The 23,595-nt window shown below is 48.1% G+C and overlaps 1 protein-coding gene across 5 annotated transcripts in view; it reads left to right on the plus strand.

Moving 5' to 3' along the window:
* Dzip1l (DAZ interacting zinc finger protein 1 like) overlaps positions 1-23,044 on the plus strand; it is a 39,498-nt gene extending 16,454 nt beyond the window's left edge. For 2 of the 5 annotated variants that reach the window (XM_021173016.2, XM_029481110.1), the window contains exons 7-17: positions 443-571; positions 3,647-3,709; positions 4,992-5,132; positions 8,921-8,951; positions 9,639-9,692; positions 13,688-13,830; positions 15,006-15,198; positions 17,024-17,240; positions 17,603-17,793; positions 19,773-19,912; positions 21,705-23,044. In XM_021173016.2, coding sequence (XP_021028675.1) covers positions 443-571; positions 3,647-3,709; positions 4,992-5,132; positions 8,921-8,951; positions 9,639-9,692; positions 13,688-13,830; positions 15,006-15,198; positions 17,024-17,240; positions 17,603-17,793; positions 19,773-19,912; positions 21,705-21,869 — 1,467 coding nt within the window. In that variant the 3' untranslated portion in view covers positions 21,870-23,044. The remainder of the gene's footprint in view (positions 1-442; positions 572-3,646; positions 3,710-4,991; positions 5,133-8,920; positions 8,952-9,638; positions 9,693-13,687; positions 13,831-15,005; positions 15,199-17,023; positions 17,241-17,602; positions 17,794-19,772; positions 19,913-21,704) is intronic. The other 3 variants (XM_029481112.1, XM_029481111.1, XM_029481113.1) reach the window with 3 other exon arrangements.
* The last annotated feature ends 551 nt before the right edge of the window (positions 23,045-23,595 follow it).

Genomic DNA, 23,595 nt, shown 5'->3' on the forward strand with positions numbered 1-23,595 from the left:
TCTCTCTCTCTCTCTCTCTCTCTCTCTCTCTCTCTCTCTCTCTCTCTCTGTATATAAGAGGCAGGAATCCTCAGGGCATGGCTTGGAGGAGTCAGAGGTTCTCACATGGGCCCTAAGTGTGGGTCTTCCAGCTTATTCCAGACATGGGAAAAAGCTGGCCAGCACTTGGGCAAGTTCAGGGTTTGGGGACATTAGAAATTCACTGGAATTGAAGTAGCACTTGAGTCTGTGTTTCCCATGGGTACTTACTTTTACTGTACAGGGCTGAGCCCAGGGGACCCCCTGGGAGGGGGCTGCTGATTGGTGTGGATGTTTGCAGGCACGTGGTGGTGGTGAGGACAACGTGGGGAGGCTCTCGATTGCTGCGAGTTTCACTCTTCTGGTTCTGTATTGGGGTGAGGTCTAGGACTTCATTTAATAAAACAATTCTTGGCCTTTTCAGAAACTGAAGGCACTGCAGTCCTACAGCATGACGGAGTCCCACCTTGGGTCTCTGCGGGATGAAGAGTCAGAGGAGAGACTCAAGCATGCCCAGGAGCTCCAGGCCCTTCGAGAAAAGATGGAAGTCCAGGTGAGCTGATGGTAGCTCCATACCCTTCTGTCCAGAGCAAGCCAAGAATCTAGCTGTCCCCACCGAGGTTTCTGTTTGGCCTTGTGTTGAGAGACATCAGAGCTCTGTATTTTCAGGTCTTGTTCAGAATGAAAGTAGAATAAGGTTCTCGGGCAAGGCTGGTGATGGCTTTAATCCTAATATTTACCTGATGTGTACAAATATAGGTAAACATAGGTGCTATTTATTTATTTATTTATTTTTGACATTTTTGTCTCCAACTTTCATTCTAACACAGTTGAAAAAAGTATTCAGAAAGAGAGACAGTCCTGAGAAATTTATGACAGATCTGTGGTGTGGTAGTAAATGCTTAGCTGTCAGTTCGGAGCTAAGAGTTTCTGTGGTGTGCAGGCTCCTTTTGGGCCATCACTCTGAAGTCACTGAACAGAGCTGGGGAGATTTGTACCCTGTCTACCCTAGCCACCTCTGGGAGAAGCTTCCTTAAGTCCAGGCAGAGGAGGTGGATACCACTTATAAGGCCACAACGGGGACAGTCAGCAACTGCAGCCCAAGGGTGCGCCAGCATCTGTGTCTGCTCTTGAAGGGTGGTTGAGAAAGAGCTGGAAGCCTGTCTGCAGAAAGGTGCCGAGGCTGGCTTCATGGAGTCCCACTGGCTTCTTATTGCCGTGTTAAAACACCAAGCCCAGGTGCATCTTGGGGAGGAAAGGGGTTAGTTGACTCACACTTCCCTGTTACAGTGCATTATCAACAGAAGCAAAGGCAGGAACCTGGAGGGGAGGCAGGAACCACAGCAGAGCCCGTGGAGGGAAACTGCTTACCGGCTTGTTTTCCTCAAGGCTTGCTCTAGGACCGCCGCAGGGATGACACTGCCCACAGTGGGTTGGGTCCTTCTGCATCAATCATCGAGTAAGAAAACACCCCGTAGGCTTGCCTACAGGCCAGTCTCATGGGGGCATCTTCTTCTTGAGGATCCCGCATCTCAGATGACTCTAGTTTGTGTTAACTGTACAGACAACCAACCAACCCGCAAAACTAATCCATAGAGCTGGTTCATGGAATTTACATCATAAAAAAGTCATTGTCCTGGGGAGAGGACTTGGTCAGTAAAGTGCGTGCAATACATGCGTGAGGACCTTAGTTTAGATCCGCAATGCCCACATAAAAACCAGAAACGCATAAGTCTAGAACCTTAGAGCTGGGCTGGGGGTTGGGGTTGGGGGACAGAGACAGGTTCCCAGACTTATGGCTCAAGGCTCAGTCAGTCTAGCTAATTGGTTTAGCGGGAGACCTCCTCTCAAGAAATAAGATGGAGAGTGACACCTGGCTTCCACACACACACACACACACACACACACACACACACACACGCAAGCATGTACAAATACACATACATATGTACACATATGTGTCCATGTGTGCACACACAGACAGCACCTTTCTTTTCCTATAAACTTGAACTCTGTTCTAATCCTTTCCTTTCTCTTTATTTATTTTTTGCCTCCTCTCTTATTATTATTATTATTTTTTTCTTTTAACTTTTTGAGACGGTTCTCATGTAGCCTATAGACTGGCCTCTACTTACTGTGTATCTGAGAAGGACTCTGACCTTGAACTCCTGACCTTCCTCCCTGCTTCCGGCTTTCAAATGCTCCAGTTACAGCCATGAGCCACTGCACTGGACTAACTTTCTTTCTTTCTTTTCTTTTTTTTTGTTTTTCGAGACAGAGTTTCTCTGTATAGCCCTGGCTGTCCTGGAACTCACTCTGTAGACCAGGCTGGCCTTGAACTCAGAAATCCACTTGTCTCTGCCTCTCAAGTGCTGGGATTAAAGGTGTGCGCCACCACTGCCTGGCTTGGACTTTCTACTTCTCTGTCTATTATTGCTATTTTCCTTACCCAGTTTTGTGTTTGTATAACATGTGAGACTTTTTCTTTTCTTTTTAAAGATTTGTTTTATTTATTACATGTAAGTACACTGTAGCTGTCTTCAGACACTCCAGAAGAGGGCATCAGATCTCATTACAGATGGTTGTGAGCCACCATGTGGTTGCTGGGATTTGAACTCAGGACCTTTGGAAGAGCAGTCAGTGCTCTTAACTGCTGAGCCACCTCTCCAGCCCCGAGATGTTTTTTTCTTTAAAGACTTTGTTTATTTTATGTCTTTGAGTACACTGTAGCTGTCCTCAGACACACCAGAAGAGGGCATGGGATCTAATTACAAATGGTTGTGAGCCACTACATGGCTGCTGGGAATTAAACTCAGGACCTCTGGAAGAGTAGGCAGTGCTCTTAACCGCTGAGCCATCTCTCCAGCCCAACATGTGGGAATTAAGACTTTTGTTATTATAGTTGTTTGTGGCTGATTTTTCTCCAGTCTTCTATTGGCTTTCAGCTTCGCTTTATTGTCATATGGCCGTAATAAAGTAATTTCCGTGGTAAAAGTTATTAAGCAGTCAGCCTTTTTAAAGGAGCCATTGTCATTTTTATTTATGTATTTACTGTATGTGTCTCTGTGTATATGCATGCATGTGTGAGAATGTCTGCAGAAGCTAGAAGAGGGCGCTGGATCTTCTTCTGCAGCTGGAGTTACAGGCAAGTTGCAAGCCACCTGATATAGGTGCTGGGAACTGAACTCAGGTTCTCTGAGTAAGCAGCAGCTCTCTTAACTGTAGGCTGTCTCTCTGTCTCTTCTTGTTGTTGTACCCACTCTGAGACTTAAAAGGAAAATATTCCTGTGTTTTCTTTGAGTAATTCTATCACCTTAATTATTACTATTTTTACTGTCTTGATTTTTATGCACAATTATCTGACCTGTCTATAGTTGGTTTTGATTTTAAACAGACATTTGTGTTTTGTTTTGTTTTCTTCTGGTCAGTTAGCCACTTGTTCAAACTCCAGTTGTCAATGATCTATGCTTCCATTCTCTCTCATTTTCCCCCCACATGGTTCAGGTCCTCTATTCTGTTAGTCTTCCTGTCTGACCAGGAGCCAGTACTTTTTACTCTTCATAGTTTTATAGTTTATATCTATTACTATCTAGAGGGCTCCATTTGACAAGCTTCTGTTCTTTTACAGAAAACAGAGTGGAAGAGGAAAATGAAGGCCCTGCATGAAGAGCGGGTAGCTGAGAGGAGACAGGTAGCTCCTGTGTGGCAGCAAGAATTTGGTTTCCCACGACCTTTTCCTATTCAGCATCACACCTCACCCCCAACCCCATCCCATTCTCTACCTAGAATTGGCTATCGGGTGTTATTGTTCATGGTTGCAAGTCCCCTTTAATATATAAATAGGGTCATCTGCCTATCTCACAGGTTCCTTAGCCTGCTTCAGGGCCCCCTGGCCGTGTCCTGACTCACATGCATCCTGCACTAAGTGGGTACTTGCTTTCAGGCTGTCAGCCTCAGAGGAGTTATCAGTCCTATTACGTGTGGGTTCTTTGTAAATCTCCACAGCCAGGGAGAACCAGGTAGGGCAGACCTCAGTGACATTTCAGAGGGAGTCTAGTGATGGGCTCACATCATAAGGCCTGAGCACAGAGAGCAGCAGACCTCAGGACCAAGAACATGCTTCTGTATAGATGCCTACCAGAAGGAGGCAAGTTAGGGAGGTGGTTGGTTAACCTCCTCAGGTTCTGCTGGCCCTTGGCTCAGAAGATGCCTTGACGCATGGCAGACAGAGCTTGACCCATGGGGCACTTGGTCCCATGGGACATGTGGACCCGTGAGACACAGGGACCCATGGGGCACTTGCTCCCATTTCCTCATAGGGCTGCCCAGTCCCATGTGGTGGTTTTATTTCATTTATATTCTCTGGAGTATCTTTATGCAAGTATTATTAGATGGCCACATTTTGCCTCTGCTCTTATATCAGAGGTGGCAACACATTTTCTTCACTTGCTTTTATCTGAAGGTGAATTTGATGATTTTTGAGTGTACATTTTTACCTGAATGCCCTCAGTGGATGACGACATCTGACAGAACCTTTGTCCATGGTCCTGGGAGCATGTATTCCACTTTCTCTTCCCATTTCTTCCCCAGTACAGCTTAAAAAATGTACCCAAACTAGAAGGCAGCTAGAATTGTTAGAAAGTCACCTGCGGGGCTGGAGAGATGGCTCAGAGGTTAAGAGTGCTGGCTGTTCCTCCAGAGGTCCTGAGTTCAATTCCCAGCAACCACTTGGTGGCTCACAACCATCTATACTGGAATCTGATGCCCTCTTCTGGCATGCATGCAGAATACTGTATACATAATAAATACATTTTTTTAAAAAAGCCACCTGCACAGTTTAAAGATCCAGTCTTGTATTAGGAGAGGTCCACCAGGAGCACTTGACTGTAGGGACCACCCTTTTCCCTTGGGGCCTTTGGGTTCCTTGGGTCTATAGCAGACATCTCACTGACCAACCTCCTTATGCCCACCAGCTGCAGGAGGAGAATGAGAGGCTCCACGTGTCCCTGTCTCAGGACCAGAAGAAAGCAGCTGCCCAGTCTCAGCGCCATATCAATGCCCTCCGTGCCCAGCTTCAAGAACAAGCCAGGCTTATCGAGTCCCAGGAGGAGACGGTAGGCCCTTTCTTTCCTAGTCGGGGCCTGCAACTGCCAGTCCTCTTCTCTGTGAGGATGGCTTTGGCTTCTTCAGGGCTCATGCAGCTGATGCTATTAGGCTCCTGAAGGGGAGTGAAGAGAAGTTAAAGGCTGTAGCCACCTCCCTCCAGGCTGGAGTAGCACGGTCTCCAAGTGGGCTGTGGCAAACAGCTCATTCTAGCACCAGAGACCACACAGGACGCCTGGCCCCAGGCTGGCAGTTTGTGTGTTATGTCATTTAAACCCCAAACTGCCCTTCAAGATAGATACTGCTTTCTCTTGACCTCTGTTTAGTGCAGTGGTTACCGACCTTCCTAGTGCTGCGACCCTTTAATACAGTTCCTCATGTTGTGGTGATTCTCCTAACCATAACATTTACCTTGTTGCTATTTCATAACTGTCATTTTGCTACTATTATGAATTGTAATGCAAATATCTGATATGCAGGATATGGAATATGTGACCCTCCCCATGGGGGTCATGACCCGCAGGTTTGAGAACCATGGATTTAATGGCTGATGAAACAGGCTTGTTTAGGTCTGCATTGTGATGACACTGGACTCTTGTGAGGCTGGTGGGACACAGAGATGTGCTCCTTATCTGTACATTCATAGATGTAACTTCTTAACCAGTCCCCTCTCCATAAAGGAATGGCTTCTGAGGAGGTTTTCTATTAAGCCAGTAAGAAAGAAGTTGCTGGCTGTCTGAGTGTCTCCTAAAGCTAGGTGCCATGGCTCTTCACCTGTTCTTGGTAATTTTCCCAACCAGCCTGTACTCAGCTCCCCTTTGGAAGGCCAGGATTGTGGGAAAGCTGTCTCTATGCCCTCTGAGCCCCACCTGCAGCCTCAGGTTCCTGTTCTCCACATAACCCTGGAGTTACTGTCACTGTCTCTCTCCTTCCTCCTGTCCTCATGCCTCTTGTTAGTTACACTTTTCTGCTCTCTAGCCACATTCACTGTAACCACCTGTCACGTGACAGAACTTTTCCTGGGAGACACAACATGCAGATCTACTCACCCCAGATAGGGAACCACGACAGACCAAAGTACAGATACCACCAAAGCCCAACTTGGTGAACCAGTGAGTTTTACTGGGGTTACGTACAGGAGTATAGCTAAGGAGTTACTTCTGAGAGTATAAATGTGATACCTGTATCACTAAAGCCTGCCCCAGCATGGGTGACAGCTCACAAAAGCTGGGAACCTGGAGCACACTGCACTGCCTGCAGGCAGCTCAGCAGGCTGGGGAGTGTCCTCTCCAAGAGACTCCGTTGGTCTAGGCTTCTTCCAGGCAGCTCACCAGGATTCTACTTCTTGTAGGCAGCTCAGTTGGTCTCAGAGCCTTCTTGAAGCTTGTCAGAGTCTTCTTTGTAGTTTAGCTTCCTGAGAGTGGTGCTCTCAGCTTTTATTCCTTATTCCGGCAGGGAGGGGCCTAGTGAATCTGGTCGATTTCAGGGACTTCCTGAAGCTCTTTTGAGTTGGTTACCTTCCTGCTTAAGGAGTTTACTACAAGATGGAATGTTTTAGTCTGGGAGGAAACTGCTATACAACACTACTCTTGTCCCCTAGTCCCTGCAAACATTGGCCTCTTTGCTTCTGTAAGCCACCTCTAGTTAACCCTGGAACTAGATCCTTCAGATCTATTGCTTGGAAGTGGAGGTTGCTGGCTCACGATAACAGAATAAAGTATTAGTGGTTTATGTTCATCATAGACCCAAAGAGGCAACCCTGGCTGGCTGTGGTTAGCACCAGATTGGTACCACTGAGAACTCAGACTCTGATTTCAACTTTATATTCAGCTGTTGTAGTTACAAGATAGCATCACAGCCCCAAATGTTATAACATATTTGATGGAAGAAGTTGATGAAAAGGCCTCTTCCCCAAACATTTCAAATATAATAATTTATTTCAGGTGTGTGTGAGCACGTGCATACCACAGCACACAGAGAGCTCACAGGGCAAGTCTGTGGGGTTCATTTGTCCTTCTACCTTTGTGTGGATTCAGGAATCTAATGCAGGTCACTGGGCTTGGGCAGCAGGGGCCTCCATCCTCTGAGCTCTCTGCATTAGCTCAAGACATTGGAGTCGTATGATTGGTCAAAGCTGTGTGGGTGAGCAAATATAACTTTAAAGTAACTGGGTATACTGGCTGGTTTTGTGTGTCAACTTGACACAAGCTAGAGTCATTAGAGAGAAGGGAACCTTAGTTGAGGAAATGTCTCCAGGAGACCCAGCTGTAAGACATTTTCTCAGTAATTGATCAATGGGGGAAGGCCTAGACCATTATGGGTGGTGCTATCACTGGGCTGGTGGTCCTGGGATCTGTAAGAAAGCAGGTTGAACAAGCCAGGGGGAGCAAGACAGTAAGCAACACCCATCCATGGCCTCTGCATCAGTTCCTAACTCCAGGTTCCAGCCCTGCTTGAGTTCCTGTTCTGACTTCCTCTAACGATGGACTTTGATATGGAAGTATAAGCCAAATGAACTCTTTCCTCCCCACCTTGCTTTTTGGCTATGGTGTTTTATCACAGCCCTAGAAAACCCTAGCTAAGACACGGGGAAAGAGTATACTTTTTAAAAAAAGGGTTCTTCATTAAAAAAAAAAAGATTTTATTCTGTGTGAATGGGTATTCTCCCTGCATACAAGTATTGTACCATGTGTGTGCTTGGTGCCCTTGGAGGTTGGAAGAGGCTGTGGCGTTCCCCTGGAACTGGGATTAGAGAAGATTGTGACTAGAGGCTGCTGGGAGCTGAATCTGGGTAAGAACAGCGAGTGCTCTTAGCTGCTGCTTCCTCTCTCCAGCCCCTCATAGTCGGTTTTGTTGTCTCTGCAGTAGAGATAGGTAAGGAGAAACAGTTGGGAATTGATATTAGATGAGAACTTCGACACCAGTACATGGTGATAGAAACCCAAGCTGACGCAGAAGAGAGGACACACTGTATCAGTGAGTGGTGCTTCATAGCCCAAGGCTGGGGAGCAGCAGAGTTTGGGAATAAAAGGGACCAGGACGTGAGGATGGACAGAGTTTTCCTGTTTTGCATCTCTCTTCTGAAAGTGTTTCTTTTATTCAGAAGCTAGCTTGTTTCTTATTGGTTCCACGTGGCAAAACAAACAGACAAACCAAGAAAACCAAAAACAGTTGGCTGCTAACATTTGACCCTTTGCTAGTTCAGAGCGCTCCATCCAAACACGGACTGACAGCTGCTAACTGTGGTCTGAGGTCAGGTTGCACATTCGACTGCTCAGTCTACAACCTGTGAAAGAGGAAAGAGAAGGCCCTTGTTGGGAAAGGTGTGTTGAGCAGATTAGGGAGTTCCTGGGTCAGGCCTCCAGGCAGGGATGCTGTGTGGCCTCTGTGCTCCCAGGAGCCCTCAGCTCAGGTGTCTGCATCCCTGGTTAGAATTTCTACCTTCTCCTGACTGTCTTACATCAATTTCATCTCCATACCAGCTGTTCCACTCTGCTTCCATGGCCTCCTGCCCTGAAGGAATGGCTCTCTGAAGACAGTCCTTATGGTCTCTCACTCCTGAGAGAGCTGAGCAGGCTGTCATCCAGGACTGCTGAGTACCACATCTTCCTTGAGTCTTTCCACATATTCAGTGGGAGATGACATGAGCATGGGGCTGGGTAGTGAGCCCTTAGTGGATGGCATGGCAACAATGGCTGCCCTTTCTTCCCTATTCTGGGCAGATCTCCTGCTCAGAGCAGAACAGAGTCCCTCCAATGTCCTCTGCTGACTGTAACCTGCTCTATCCTGCCTTTTGCAGATCCAGACTTTGTCCCTCAGGAAGGTGGAGGGTAAGTCTGCCGTGGGAGCTTAGTATCAGTCTTTGGAGGTGTCCTGGGCTCTTTCTCTTCCGCTGCCCAGGTGACTTATGGGTAGAGGTGGTGTTAGCAGTCCATGGTACATGCAGTGTGGTGACAGGCTCTTGAACTGGGCAAGGGACAGGGCCTATGGGAAAGAGGGTATTTTTGCTGAAGGCCTCCCATCAGCTCCCAGAGATTCATGCCCGGTTTGATTTGGTCCAGTGGGATGGAGGGGGTGAGAGTCTTGGGCATGGTGTCGATAAGGCTGGGCCTTTAAGTCTTTTTGAGTCACCATGTCTGTAGCATGCCATTAATGACAACTGTACCGGGCCAAGTTCTTCAGGCCCGTCTTTGTATTACTCTGTGTTTAACTCGGGGTGGTTGTTATTCCTCTATTTTCCACATAAGGAAACAGACACTGAGTGAGGTTCAGGGACTTCTTAGCTCCCGCACAGCTACTGGGGGATGTGTGTGGCAGAGCTGAGATGTGAACCGGATCTTTCTGCCTCCAATGTCTGTGTTTGTGATCTTTTCCCATTCTGTTCCTCTGGTAAAGATGAATCTGTGGAGGGCAGGTCCTTACAGGCCAGCACTCACCCCGGGGTACTTACTAAACCTTTCTTGTGTCGGGGTTGGGCTGCAGGGTTCTGGTGCCACTAATTGTTCCTGTCTTCTCAGAAGTCCAAGAGATGCCAAAGGCTGTGGCCACAGAGGAGGACTCTTCTGAAGAAGGTGGGTCTCTCTTTTCCTGTCAGTGAAGAAAGCAGATAGGCTGCGCGCTCTCTCTCTCTCCTCCCCCACCCCCCGATTTATTTATTTATTTATTTAATGTATTAATTAGTGTATATGAGTACTCTATCTGAATGTACACGTACATGCCAGAAGAGGGTATCAGATCACACTATAGATATTTGTGAGCCACCGTGTGGTGGCAGGGGATTGAACTCAGGACCTCTGGAAGAGCAGACTGCTAAGCCGTCTCTCCAGCTCCTTTAGTTTTTCTGTAACTGTAATCTGGACACGTGAAACTATGGTGGAAGGAACTAAGAACACAAGGTAAATATTTCTTCTGCACCTTGTGTGCACCAGGTGTCTTGCACTAAAGGTACTAATGTTCGGTCTGCAGCGCCACTGAGCCATAGGCTACAGGAGGCGGAGCCAGTGCCTGCAGGGCTCCTGACTCTTGCCTGCCCCTTGTACCTGCCAACCTAGTGCTGTTCGGAGCCACCGAGGAGATCTCATCTTTCAAATGGTCTTGTTCTACTGTCCCTGCGAAATAGCTGTAGGTAGATCACGGGGAACCTAAAGTCACAAGCCTGTCATGTGGCCTGAAGGAAACTCTCCAAGTTCTAGTTAGAAAGACTTTGAGATGAGTGGGTGAGTCCCTATGGCTTTGGTAGACCTATCATCTGCCTGGTACAGTGTGCTGTGTCCCTTTAGGTCCCAGGACAGCAGGTAGCAAGCATGGCATTAGAAATGTAAATTGGCAAATTCTCCCAACCACATCACAGACAGATGGAAGTAGAATTTTGGAGGACAGGAACCAGCAATGTGTTCCTATGTAGCCTCCCGAGCGTTCTGCTTCCTGCCTCAAATGACTGAAACTTTCTGTGCGTTAAGACCCAGGTAGGGAGCTTACACCTAACTGGGTGGAGGATTGTGCTACCCCGACCCCCTGCAGAGCTTGTGCAGATAGGCTCTGGACCTTTAAAGCTTTTCAGGCAGTTCCAGTGTGTAGCCTGGGTTGAGGTGTGCATCTCATTGTATACTTACTGAGAGTCACCTGAGGAGGGTGGCTTGGTCAGCTCTTGTCCAATCACAGATTTCAGGGCCTCACCTGCTGCTACAGAAGGTTTGGAGTGAAAACTCAGAGAATTTTCATACCTTACAAATCACTGGCCGATGATGTTTGGAAGCAAAGCCAGCGAGTTTTGAAATAAAAATTTAGGTTTCTGACTCATTATCACTAATTTGGGTATAATTAGCTTGGGTGGCTTTGATGTGTCGCCAGCTTGAGAGTCACCATGTCTGCCCATAAGCTCCTTGGAGGAGACAGGATGAGTTTCTCTAGGTCCTGAGCACTCAACCGTAATGGATTGCTGTCCTCTTGGCACATGTCCTTAGTTAGGGTTTTACTCCTGTAAGCAGAGACCATGACCAAGGCAAGTCTTATAAAGGACAGCATTTAATTGGGGCTGACTTACAGGTTAAGAGGTTCAGTCTAGTATCATCAAGGTGGGAGCCCGGCAGCATCCAGGCAGGCATGGTACAGGAGGAACTGAGAGCTCTGCCTCTTCATTTGAAGGATGCTAGTGGAAGACTGACTTCCAGGCTGTTAGGATGAGGGTCTTAAAAGCCCACCCCCACAGTGACACAGCTACTCCAACAAGGCCACACCCACTCCAACAGGGCCACACCTCTAAATAGTGCCCCTCTCTGGGCCAAGTGTATTCAAACCATGACAGCGTAACATGGCCCCTGCTGTCTTGAACACTCAGTGGCTGGGATTACCCTCAGGAGACCTGCTCAGCTAGAGCCCGTTAACTTTCAGAGACCCTGCCCCTCCCTGAAGAGTTCTAAGCACTTAGCAGTAGCTGTGAGGAGCGAGCCCCTTCTTGGGTGGTGTAGCTCTCTGTTGGTTACCCATCCTCCTCTATGTTACCCCAATTAAACTATTGGCTCACCAAGCCAGGCTGGGGTGAGATTGTATCTTTGGTTTGTCATCTCTGCTCTTTCTGAGGTGATAGACATTTGTCCAGCCTTGGTTGAGGTGGTTGAGGTGTCTAAGGTGATTTTCCTAAAATCAATAACTTGTGGTAAGTGAATCAAAGCGCTCAGGGCACTGGAGCCCCTACAGAAGTGGGTCTCAACCTGTGGGTTGTGACCTGACCCTCCCTGGGTGGCATATCAGATATCCTAAGAGATATTTAAATTACAATCCACAACAGTAGCAAAATTATGGTTTTAAATTAGCAACAAAATAATTTTATGGTTGGGGGGGTCATCACAACATAAGGAGCCATGTTAAAGGATCGTAGCACTTGGAAGGATGAGAACCACCACCCTACAGGCCCTGAAGAACAAATCCTGGAACCCCACCCCTACCCTACCCCCATCGCCATGTCCTCGCCCTCTGTAGCAGTTAGCACGTTTTATTATAACTACTCATTTTCCTACCCACGGACCAATAGTTCTCGAAGTAAGGTATATGACACCCCCATCAGAATCATCTGTGCACAGGAATATATAGATTCCAGGACCCTTCATATGTATATATATATATATATATATATATATATATATATATATATATATATATATATATATATGTTGTGGTCCAGGAATTGCCTCACAAACCACTCAAACACCAGTCTCAGTCAGAGAGTATACACCCCAGGACTGATGGGCCAGGGCCATGGTCCAGATTTGGGAACTGAACCATGACATTGAGTTAAGATTCTACAGGGTTTTTAAGCCCCAAATCCACAAGCATCTGTGTCAAGTTATTTCACCAGCCAGGATTTAGGGACACGGGATTCCCTCAAGAACATGTCTCTGTTTTACATTCACCCTGTTTCTGATGGTCGGGGTATTCAACTGTGGCAGGGGACCTGCCTTGTCTAACATCCATGTCTTAACTTGTGTAAGAAGATGGGTCTTGTCTAACATCCATATCTTAACTTGCCAACCAGGATGTCAGTGACCTATGTGCATGTCGCTTTCTGCCAAGTAGGATGTCAGGGAGGTTCTGGGGAACTTAAACTTTATTTGACCACTGCTTAAAATGGAAGTCTTATTCCAAGTAGTGTTTTATATTGGTGCAGGTGTCTGTCTTGTGTTGGGGTCCATCTCAGGGTCAGCTTATAAAGTCAAACACCATAAAAACTTCTACATAGGTATAGGAATCACTGCTGTGGTTGGTTCGGGTCCAAGCTTATTGTGGGCAACTATACAAAACCATTCTCCTGACTTCTATCATGGTTGGTTTCCAAGGGCACAGAACGTAACAGAACATCCAATCACTCTTGGCGTTAGAAAGTTTCCTTGTAACAGCAGAACCGTATGAGAAAGTTTCCTTATAATGGCAGGCTAGCCAGATAACTGTTACCTAGGCCTTAACATTTTATCTAGTCCTTAATATTTTACGTAGGTCCCAACAGTATGGGTGGGGTTGACTTAGGAGGGGCCAGGTATGTTCAATTTTAGGTCAAGTAATTCCAATACTTACTACAGTGTAGGAGGAAACACCATGACCTAGAGAGGGAACTTGAGGGGAAGATACTGTCTGGGGTTTAAATCGGGTTTAGAACAGGACCATATTTAGTGGTAGCAGAGAGTTCAGTGGCAGGAGATGGTATCAGGTGGAGGCTTGGCTGAGTCTGGAGCTGGTCTAGCCTCTGAGACCAGAGTGGAGCCCAGGGAAGAAGTTGTTTTCAAGGCTCAATTCCAAACCAAAGCTATGGGTTGACCTGTCTCAAGACTGACTGAGCCCAGACCTTTGAGGTCCAGAATGGCAGGAGATGGGAAGATAGGTGGGTGGCGAGTCTGAGACAGTGATACCCAGACCTGATGTGTGATACCGCATCCTCTGACCCATGGGGAGGTATGTGGGAGTGATCTGCTCTCGACTCACTCCAGAGACTGGAGTCACCGACAGGTACAGCAGGGCTCTGGGGACCGTGGTCTCAGGAGGGAGCTTTGACCTTGCTTCCTGTCTCCTCCTGCAGAGCTCGAGGCCTCCCTTGAGGAGCGGCAGGAGCAACGGAAGGTGTTAGCAGCTCTCAGGAAAAACCCCACTTGGCTGAAGCAGTTCCGGCCCATCCTGGAGGACACCCTGGAAGAGAAGCTGGAGGGCCTGGGGATCAAGAGGGTCAGTTCCTGGGCCACTGTTGAGTTAGTCATTGATTGTGTGCCTAAAGATAGGGTCTTGCTGTGCAGCTCAGGCTGGCCTTAGATTCACCCCAGCTTCCAAAGGTGGAATTAACGTAGTGCACTACACCAGGGACTGTTTTAATGGCTGAGACTTAACAGCAAAGACCAAACGTGTTGTCACCTAGAGACGAGATTTACTGTTCTTTCCATGTCAGGGTCAATTGTTTCTTCCTGTGCTCATTGCTGTCTGGGCAGCATCTGTCAGCTTTCAGCAGCTGAGAGGTCTCTGCTCTTTTCTCTTCTAAGTCCTTGTCCATCTCAGTGTTTTGTGCTCATTGGCTATTTTTCTGCTTGCGTCTATAACAGAGGACAGAGGGCAGTCAACTGGCTGAGTCTGGTCTATGGACCAGTCCCATTTGCACAGACATCTATCTGAGTCCACTATCTATGTGTGGACCGTGTGGCTGTTCCTGGATGTGTGTGGATATGGGCATCAGGGACATCTATTAGTAAATAAAGGTACATTATGTTATCCGAGTCACCGAGCACTGAACTTACCATTTGCCTTTCAATGAGTAAGATTAGAAACACGAGGAAAACAAACGCAGACAGCTAGGCTTAGCTTTGCGATGATTCTCATTGAGACTGCTCTGTCCTCACCTGCTGCTTAATCCAGGCTCGGTCGTATTTAAAAACTGTCTGATTTTGATAATTCTCCACCTGGGATTCGGATGTCTCCCAGACTGTCTCCTGGGCTCGGGGTGGGTGGCTGAAGCCCAGGAAACTTCTAGAAGCATACACTGCTGTTTGTAGTCCAGTTTTTCCAAACACTGTTAAGCAGGAAGAACACAGGAGTGCCAGGAGAGGTATGAAGTGAAGCAGGTTATGCTCTCCCCCTGGGTTCAGTTGTGTGCTGGGGAAGCCCCGTCCAGGTCCCTTACTGTGTGAGCCGCGATGCAGCCCTTTGCTGAAGCCCGTGTAGTGCGTGGTGATAGAGCTGCCGAACTTGAATCCTCAGGATTTCTGCAATGTGTGAAGGTCACCCTCTCTGTTCTCACGTCACCTCCTCCGACAGAACATGCCAGACACCAGTCTCAGTAGCTCTGGGTCAGCAGCTATAGGCAGAGGAGGAGGGAGCCTGTGTATGCAAAGGTGAACTCTTGTCTCCTCTAGGACACAAAGGGAATTTCTGCTCAGACTGTCCGACGCCTGGAGCCCCTGCTGAGAGCCCAACGGGAGCAGATAGCCCGAAGCTTCCGAGAGTTTCCCAGTCTGAGGGAAAAGCTCAACAAGGAAGTGAGCAGCAGGGTGAAGAAAAGATGGGAGAGTACAGCTGTGGCGTCCCAGCCAGATGGCCAGCCTCCAGGTAAGCCGAGGGCAGGCCTTGCTCTGAGACCTCGACCCAAGGGGAGGATTCCGCTCTGCCTGAGGTGGAGAGCGCTGCTTCTCCTTCCCTCGGGATGCTTCTCTGATGAACTGAGCTTGTGGGATCCTCCAGGGTGGGGTTGGGATGAGACCCTTATGCTTTGGTTGGAGGATTAATGAATGCATGGGTTCCTTCATGTCATTTCCTCCATTGTGGGCGAGGCCAGGGGATGCCAATCCTGTGACGAGTCCAGCAGTTCAGAGCTGAGCTCTTGGTGCAAATAAAGCTTGCCAAGGGCAGCATGTGTATCTCTGGGGACGTTAGAGATAATTTCAGTTGGTACATGGACCAATTGTTTTACAACTTATTCTTTTTCGATACGTGAATTGGGGAAAAATATTCCTGGCATAGCAATCACTTTAGGTAATAGAATTATTTCTTGTATACATATAAAGCCAGTATTTTATGTGGTATTACTTAAGGCAACATGTTGAAGAGATAACAGGGCAGGTAGTATAAGCTACGGTAAAAAGATGTGATTATCTGAGAAACTCCATCACAAGTCAGCCTCACCTTAGCGTTTCTCAAGGAAGGACACTTCCAGGCCTTGCAGACATCTCTGACCGACGGGTGGCTCTCCTGCTTGGATCTGAACCTGTATTCCTTCGCTCGTTGGCCCAAACGTCTCTACACTTAGCACAGAATAGCTTTGCCTCGCTTCATGCCAAGACCTGCTCTGTCACATGAGAAAACAACAGGGACTGATGGGAGTCAGACAGACCCAGGAGTGCTGGACACTCAGGAGAGGCAGGACAGGAAGCACGGCAATGTCTTCTCAGGGATCACCACACATGAGGAACTGCATTAAAGGGTCTGCGGCATAAGGAAGGTTGAGAGCCGCTGGCTTAGATCACGTGTCTTGCTTTGGAGCTTGCTATGAGATGCAACGGCAGTTGGGCGACCAGCTTTGCACCTGCCCCTTTGTTCCTTTCCTATCTCAGCATCCCTGTAAAGCGGGGAAATCGCTGCCTGAAGGTGTGCCTGGTGTCATACAGATCTGTCTGTGCAAAGAGCTCTGGTTTGTGACTGGTACATGGTAGCTGGAAGCTGTTCTTTCCCCTCTGCAGGCTTGTTTGCCTTTCACCTTTCTTCAGCTTGCCCTTTCCCACTTATGAATAAACAGATTCTCTGAAAGCAGTGTATCGCAGACATTTTTTGACCTTGAGCTACTGCAGTAAGAAACACTTCTCTCTGAACTCAGTGCTTACGTGTAAGTTTCATGGAAAGTACTTTAGCTCCCTGGGAGACACTTCCTCTCCAGTTTGCTTTCCATGAATAAACATCGTTGGTCTCCTTGTCTCCCAAGGGGGTCCCAGTGTAATGTGGAAAACAGAGGGGTGGTAAATAATTGCCTGTCTTGGGCACAGCAACCTTGGCTATTTACCCTTGGCAATGAAAGAGCCTGGTAGCTCTTGGTAGTCATGTAGTCCTGCAGCGACCTCTGGTGGTCGCAGGGGCTTCCTGCAGGGCCTCTCACATTTAAGGTTGTGAATAGTCAAGGTTGTGAGCAAAGCCGGCCTGGGTCCTCAGACTGGCTGGCTTCTCTGGTCTTCTGTAATGATGGCGTGACCCTGAGATACTGAATACTCTCTCAGCCTCTGACAAAACTGGATCTTTGTCCTAGCAGAGGGGCTCATGACATAGAGCAGCTTTCAGTGTATTATGGCTTAATCATCTCTGGTGTTATCTCTGGTCTTTCTTCTACATTATTTCGGGACTATAGGCCTGGCCATTGGCCCATTCTGTGTCCTTTCTGTATTTCTAGTCAAAAGCCAGCGGATCACACTGGCCACAAGGGAGGTCCGGCCAAAGACCAGGACCTTGACTGTGGCACTGCCATCTAAACCAGCAGAACCTTCAACGCCAACTCTTCAGGGCCACAGCAGCCATGGCCCCGGCCTCACCCAGGTGTCCACCCCCATTCCACGCCCCAGAGTGCATGGACCCTCCAGTACCCCTGTTTCCCCTGGGTCCGGGCTGAGGTGAGCTCTAGGCTTTGGCCTCTTGTCGGGTTGGAGGTGGTGGTGCTTGGCTTCAGGAAGCCTATCTTTACAGAGCTCTGCATTACAGGGGAGGGAAGGGGACATAGGAAGTACCTCAGGTAGTATTCCTCAGGAGATTCTGAGAAGAGGCTGGGAACCCTCTACTCCAGTGCAGGCAGGCCTCCCCTCCCCTCCTGTCTCCCCCCAAAGCAGGCTGAAGTGGAAGGGTAGGGCCTCAGGCACTGTGAGCTCTATGCTTTGCCTGAGAGAGGGGCGGGGCTGGCTCTGGGCAAACCAGAAAGGCAAAGTCTGGCTTTTGAGTATTTCTTTCTGACCCATGTTCCGTTCGTTTGGTCTCTCAGCAGCACCCCGCCTTTTAGTTCTGAAGAAGAGCCAGAGGGAGACATCGTGCAACGCGTGTCCCTTCAGCCTCCTAAAGTTCTCTCTAGGTCAGCAGCCAAGCCTGAGGACAACTGGGGCTGGTCTGATTCCGAGACCTCAGAGGAGAGTGCCCAACCTCCTGGGAGGGGCTCAGGTGGGCTGGCTTCTTCAGGTGGGTCCTTCTCCAGCTCCGGTCTCTCCGTGCCCTGGAATGGTGTTTCCAGTCTGGCATTTCTTCAGTGTCTCAGACATGCCAGGAGACTTGGGTGGGGCTTCTTTTACCCCATGTACGTGTCACTGGGTGTCTAAAGGTTGGAGGTTTGGGGAGCCCCCTTCCTTCTTTGTGTTTCATGGTCTTACTAGCAGAGCAGGCCATCTAAGGCCTAGCTCCCTTTTGGGGCTATATGGGAGAAACGGCCAGTAGAAGGCAGCCAGAAGCCTCCAGCGAGTCTCCACCAAAAGCCTTTGGGCCGCAGCGCCATTTTATCTGTGTGGGAAAGAAAATGTTGTTTGACATTTGCTTGGGAGACAAACAGGATGCTGGTTGTTGATGAAAATGGCTTTATAGTGACTGAAGCTGAGTTTTCCGGTAGTTGGAGTGAATTGTTCTTTAAACTTACCATGCTCTATCTCGTAGGGTGTCACGATGAGGAGTTGAACCTTTCTCTTCTCAAAGTAATGGCATCTGCCCCCAGCCTTTCAAGGTTCCCTTATAAAACCCACCGAAGGAAGTGATGCCCCTGCTTCAGGCTGTGTTTCTCAGCCCAGGTGGAGAATGGGGCACTTACAGTTTTGACATTGCAAAGGAGAAGCGAGGGGAGCCCTGGGGTTTGCAGTCTTTAAGCGCTTCCTTATCTTAGTAGACTCCGGGATGCTGCTTCATGCCTGCTGCATGGTCCAAGCCTGTCAGCCTGTGAGAAGCCACCAGGGTTAGTTTTCTGGATGGAGCCTTGCTGCCTTAGCGGGCGGGCTGGCAAGATGATGGAGCTGGGAGGTCATGTGTCTACTGATACAGTTTGGCCGTGTTACGCTCTGCTTGGCCTTGTGCAAGGATTCTGGTCTCTCTGTTGTAAGAAATGACATATTTTAACAAGACAACTAATCAGGAGGCTGAGGAACTCGGTGCTTGGCACAGAGTAGGAATCTAATAAGCATTTCTGTCTTTTAAAGACTCACTTTTAACTATGTGCAAGTCTGTGTGCGGGTATGTGCAAGTGATGCAGATGGCCCCGTGGAGGCCAAAGGAGGGCGCTGGAATCCTTGAAGCTGGAGTTGTAGGTGGTTGTGAGCTGACTGATGGTGGCAGCCAAGCTCAGCTTAAATGAGGTAGACCCTCTTAACCACTGAGCCACTCAGCCCCGGGAACCACAGTGATCAATCATCCAAGGGCTGTTAACAGCTCCAAAAGTCTGCAGATTCTTAGAGTTTGAATCCAGGGAGCTGGGTGAAGTTCAGGCTATGCTTGTCCATCATCTTGGTTTACCATGAGTGTGTGTGTGTGTGTGTGTGTGTGTGTGTGTGTGTGTGTGTGGCTATTGATAATCTGAGTTACTGGTTAATACCTGCTTCCTGTATGGAATTCACAGGAAGTGAATCTAATCCACTGATTAGATCGGAGCCCTATGTCTCACAGGCACGCCCCCGAGGTGCGCTCTACTAATTCCCTAGGCCATTTCCAATCCATCAGCTTGACAAGGTTAACCATCACACATTGCCTGGCATGCCAGTCTTTGTAGTTCATGCATTACAGAATTACATGAATTAAACGGAAGGCTGGCTCTGCCTTGGATTCATTAGAGGGTTGATCTTTCTAAACCTCCACCAGCAGCCACGTCCTAACTCAGTACAGTTACAGGATGAAGGCGGTTTTTTTTGTCTGTTTGTTTGTTTTGTTCTATCACCTGTCTGTCTGTCTGTCTGTCTGTCTATTGATCTATCTAAGCCTCTTGAAACCAGGCTAGTAATAGCCTGGACCGTCTCTATATTTTTTTCTCTGTGTGGGGGAGGGGAGGGGCTAGTCCTTTCTTTTTCCTCTTGACTCTCTCTCTCTCTGTCCATCCGTTCACACTGGAGCCTAGGTGTGGCCCAAAGGGACTAAGCGTTCACTCTCCAGGTTTGTTCCACTGACGTGGCTCCTTGTCCCCTTCCCAGGAACACTGGTACAGTCAATTGTCAAAAACCTTGAGAAGCAGCTTGAAACGCCAGCCAAGAAGCCTTCTGGAGGGGTCAATATGTTCTTAAGGCCCAACTCTGCCCTTCAGAGGGCTTCCACACCAGCAAGAAAGTCTCAGGTAGGACGCTTGAAGGTAATTCTACGTCCCATGGAGAGCCAGCTCCAAATCTAAGGGCTCTGGAGTGGAGGGGCTGGGGAAAGACTGAGCAAGTATCAGTCTGATGTATCCTGAGAAGGCCACCGCATGTGACATTGTCTCCTTTATCTGTGTATACATAGAAAGATGACCACTTTGGATTTTTTTCCCCTGTGGCCATGTTTAAAAATCCCTTTGGTTCATTATATAAGCACTTCCTGAGGCGGTTCAGTTCCTAGTCTCCTACCCCTGGGATCTTCCTGCTGTGGTTGCTGTCTTCCTGTGCTGTCTCTTCCATAGTCCCAAGTCTCCCCAGCCCTCACTAGACAGAAGGCCCTAACACAGGGTTAGATGTAAAACACTGTCCACCGAGGGCAGGCATCGGAGTGGTGCCACACAGCACATCAAATGGAGAAGTGTAGACCTCTGTCCCAAGTATTCAAGGGGGTCGGTGCCTCACCACTACACCCCCCGAGGGCCTGGCCTTTCTCAGGCTGTGGCTGCCATGGGATTTGCAGACTTAGCACTGATTTGCCACCCTTTCCCTCCCAGGGGACAGCTGCCACTTTCTGTTATTTTCTAGGGTAGAAAAACAGAATTCTTTTTACTTCACGTCTTTCAACCAAAAAGGTTTATTTATTTATTATTTTTGAAATGATTATGATGTTGCCCCAAACAACAACAACAACAACGACAACAGCAGCAGCAGCAGCAGCAGCAGTAGTTGTGAGCAGTTGTCTTTTTAGTGTTATTGATGGCACTATCACCTGCTAGGCAGACTGTCACGGAGCAACCCCCTTAGTCCCCTACTCTTTGTTTCATAATAGCACTATCTACCTCCTTTTTTCTTTTAATCACACAATCGTGGAGTTTATGTAAAGTTCTCCTGTCCTCCATTCAGAAACAGCAGCAATAGGTAAAACAGATGGAGGTGCTGTCTAGGCCCTGGATGCTGTCTTCTTACATGCCAGGATGAAATACATGGAATGTCATATGTCCAACCCCAGGCAGCCAGTGGAGGTACAGAGAACCATGGATGAGAGCTCCTGGCCTGGGCCCTGTAGTCTGGATGTAGCCTAGCCCCCCCCCAGCAGACTTCAGTCTTCCCACTGGCTGCAGCCCAGACCCATTCCAGGCTATTCCACTGCTCTCCGTCTCCTCTCACGTTTAGTATTCACCAGGCAGCTCTGACCTCCAGTCTTCAAGGAAGGGTCCTTTCAATTAAGGCCTCTCAAGAGCTTCAGGAGTTCAAGGCTCTGGGTTTCCAGTTCTGTGAATGTGAGGAGTTAAAAAAAATCTGCATTTAATATTACTCCCATACCTTTTTATTACACATCATACTGTGTGTGGGTTTCATCTTGGAGCCCATGTAAAGATCTCTTAAGTTCTTCCTCTTCCTCTGTTGTGAATGAACACTAATAGTCTAACACTCTTAATAGTATAACACTCTTAATAGTCTAACACTCTTAATAGGTGACTGAGAGCTTGCATGCCGCCCAGGTTTAGATGCAAACGTGAACAACCAGAGCGTCTGTCACAGGAAGCTCCAAGGTGCTTGCCTTGGCCTCGTTAGTAGGATACTAGAGGATCCCATCACTGTGGCCCTGAGTCTCTGGAGCAGCTCTTCAGAGGCAGGGCGTTTGAAAGGCAGGACGAGGAGTCTCCTCTCCCAGTTGCTCTCATTTCTGTCATCACTTCCCCCCTGTTTCTGAACTCTCTGCCACCTTCCTGCACTTATCAATGTCAATTTTCTTCTCCTCTTCTACCTCTGCAGCTTTCAGAAGATGAGAGTGACTTGGAGATCTCGTCTTTGGAAGATCTCTCCCAAGACCTGGGCCAGAAAGGAAAGCCAAAGCCTTTGACCCACTCAAAGCTCCCAGAAAAGTTTGATGTCAGCCCTTGGAGCTCGGGGTCACGACCCAGGATTCCTGGCTGGTGATTCTCTTACGTTTGCCAGAGAGCTTAGCCCTGTTTCTTGGCTGGTCTCACCCAAATGGAAGAGGCCATCAGGCCTCCCGCTTTCACTAGCAGCCAAGAAATCTTTCCCTTGAAGAGAAGCAGAGTAGGAGACAGACAGAACCTCTATTCATCCCCTGACCGCTACCCCAAAGGGCTGGGTCCTGTGCTGGGTCTTGTGTAAATGTGAGAAGGATTGTAACAGGACTTCCGAGCGTTTCTTCCATGATCCCTACGTCCAGTCCAGACTGAAAGTAGTCACTGTTTCTAAGTTTTTGTAATCTGCAGGTCAACGTGGAGTTGGGTCCTGAGTCAGTTACCAGTTAGGTAGTCTATGGTGGACTCTCTAGCTTTTCACTACTGAGTTGGGGTGCAGACAGAGGTAGGAGGTACAAAGTGCCTGCTACCAGGGCCAGGCACAGTAAACGAGTGCTAGCCTGCTACCAGGGCCAGGCATAGTAATCGAGTACTAGGCATTAGAGTGTTGGGATGGCATGGTTGAGGCTGGCTGCCCTACTTTCATTTCTGTTGCTGTGATAAACATTCCGACCAAAAGCACCTTAGAGGAAGAAAGGCTTTGTTAGTCTATGACTGCAAGGAGATGAAGGCTGGACCATGAAGGTAGGCCTGCTTGCTGTTCCACACAGCACTACCTCTGACCAAGGAATTCATTTCACAGCCAAAGAAACATGTTAGGAACCCTAGAGGATACTGCTTGCTAACTGCAGCTGTGTGTACTCAGCTAGCTCTTTTTATACAGTTCAGGACCTCCTGCCTGGGGATGGTACTGCCCACAGTAGGCTGGGCTCTCCTATATCCATGAGCAATCTAGACAATCCCTCACAGACATTGTCCTCAAAGCACTTCCTCTGAGGAGGCTCTCCTCTTGGACAGTTCTCAGTTGTGACAAATGGATATTTAAAACTAACCAGGACACCATTCCACCGAGTCCAGGATGACCCTGGAGAAAGCCCCCAGAGTTGTGTTGTGCGGTGGAGCTTGGTCATGACAATAAAAAGAGCAATGTGGATGAAGCCTCTTGTCCCCATAGAACCATACATTTAATTTTTGAGATTGTTTCTGAATGAGATTTTTTTATATATTGACTGTATTTTTGGGCAGAGAAGGTTGTTGTTGTTGTTTTTGAGACAGGGTTTCTCTGTGTGGCCCTGGCTGTTCTGGAACTCTCTCTACAGTCTAGGCTGCTCTTGAACTCAGAGATCTGCCTGACTCTCCCTCCTGAGTGCTGAGATTAAAGATGTCCGTGGTGGCACACAACTTACATTGTTTTTTTTTTTTTTTTTTTTTTTTTTAAGAGTGAAAACATTTATTTATTATATTGAACATTTAAATATAATGATGTATACACCTCTTTATTATGTCGTTCTTTGTTACTTTTTTCAAGCTTTGTGGTGACTGAGGGTGGTGAAGAGGGAGTGAAGCAGCTTCCACCTCAGTTGTGCCAGCTTAGGGCCTTTGGGATGCAGTGATCGAGGTGTGGTAAGACAGCCAGTTTTACTGAGGTGCTTTACCTGGGCAAGGTAAAGGTGATGAAAAGGGGTCTGGCAGAGGAAGATTGCAGAGTAGAAAAATGGAAAAGGCATGTTCTAGTCAGTGCTCTATTGCCATGAACAGACACCATGATTGTGGCCAGTCTTATAAAGGCAAACATTTAATTAGAGCTGGCTTACAGTTTCAGAGGTTCAGTC

The sequence above is a fragment of the Mus caroli genome, chromosome 9 (genome assembly GCF_900094665.2).
Source record: "Mus caroli chromosome 9, CAROLI_EIJ_v1.1, whole genome shotgun sequence".
In the NCBI taxonomy this organism is placed as follows: Eukaryota; Metazoa; Chordata; class Mammalia; order Rodentia; family Muridae; genus Mus; species Mus caroli.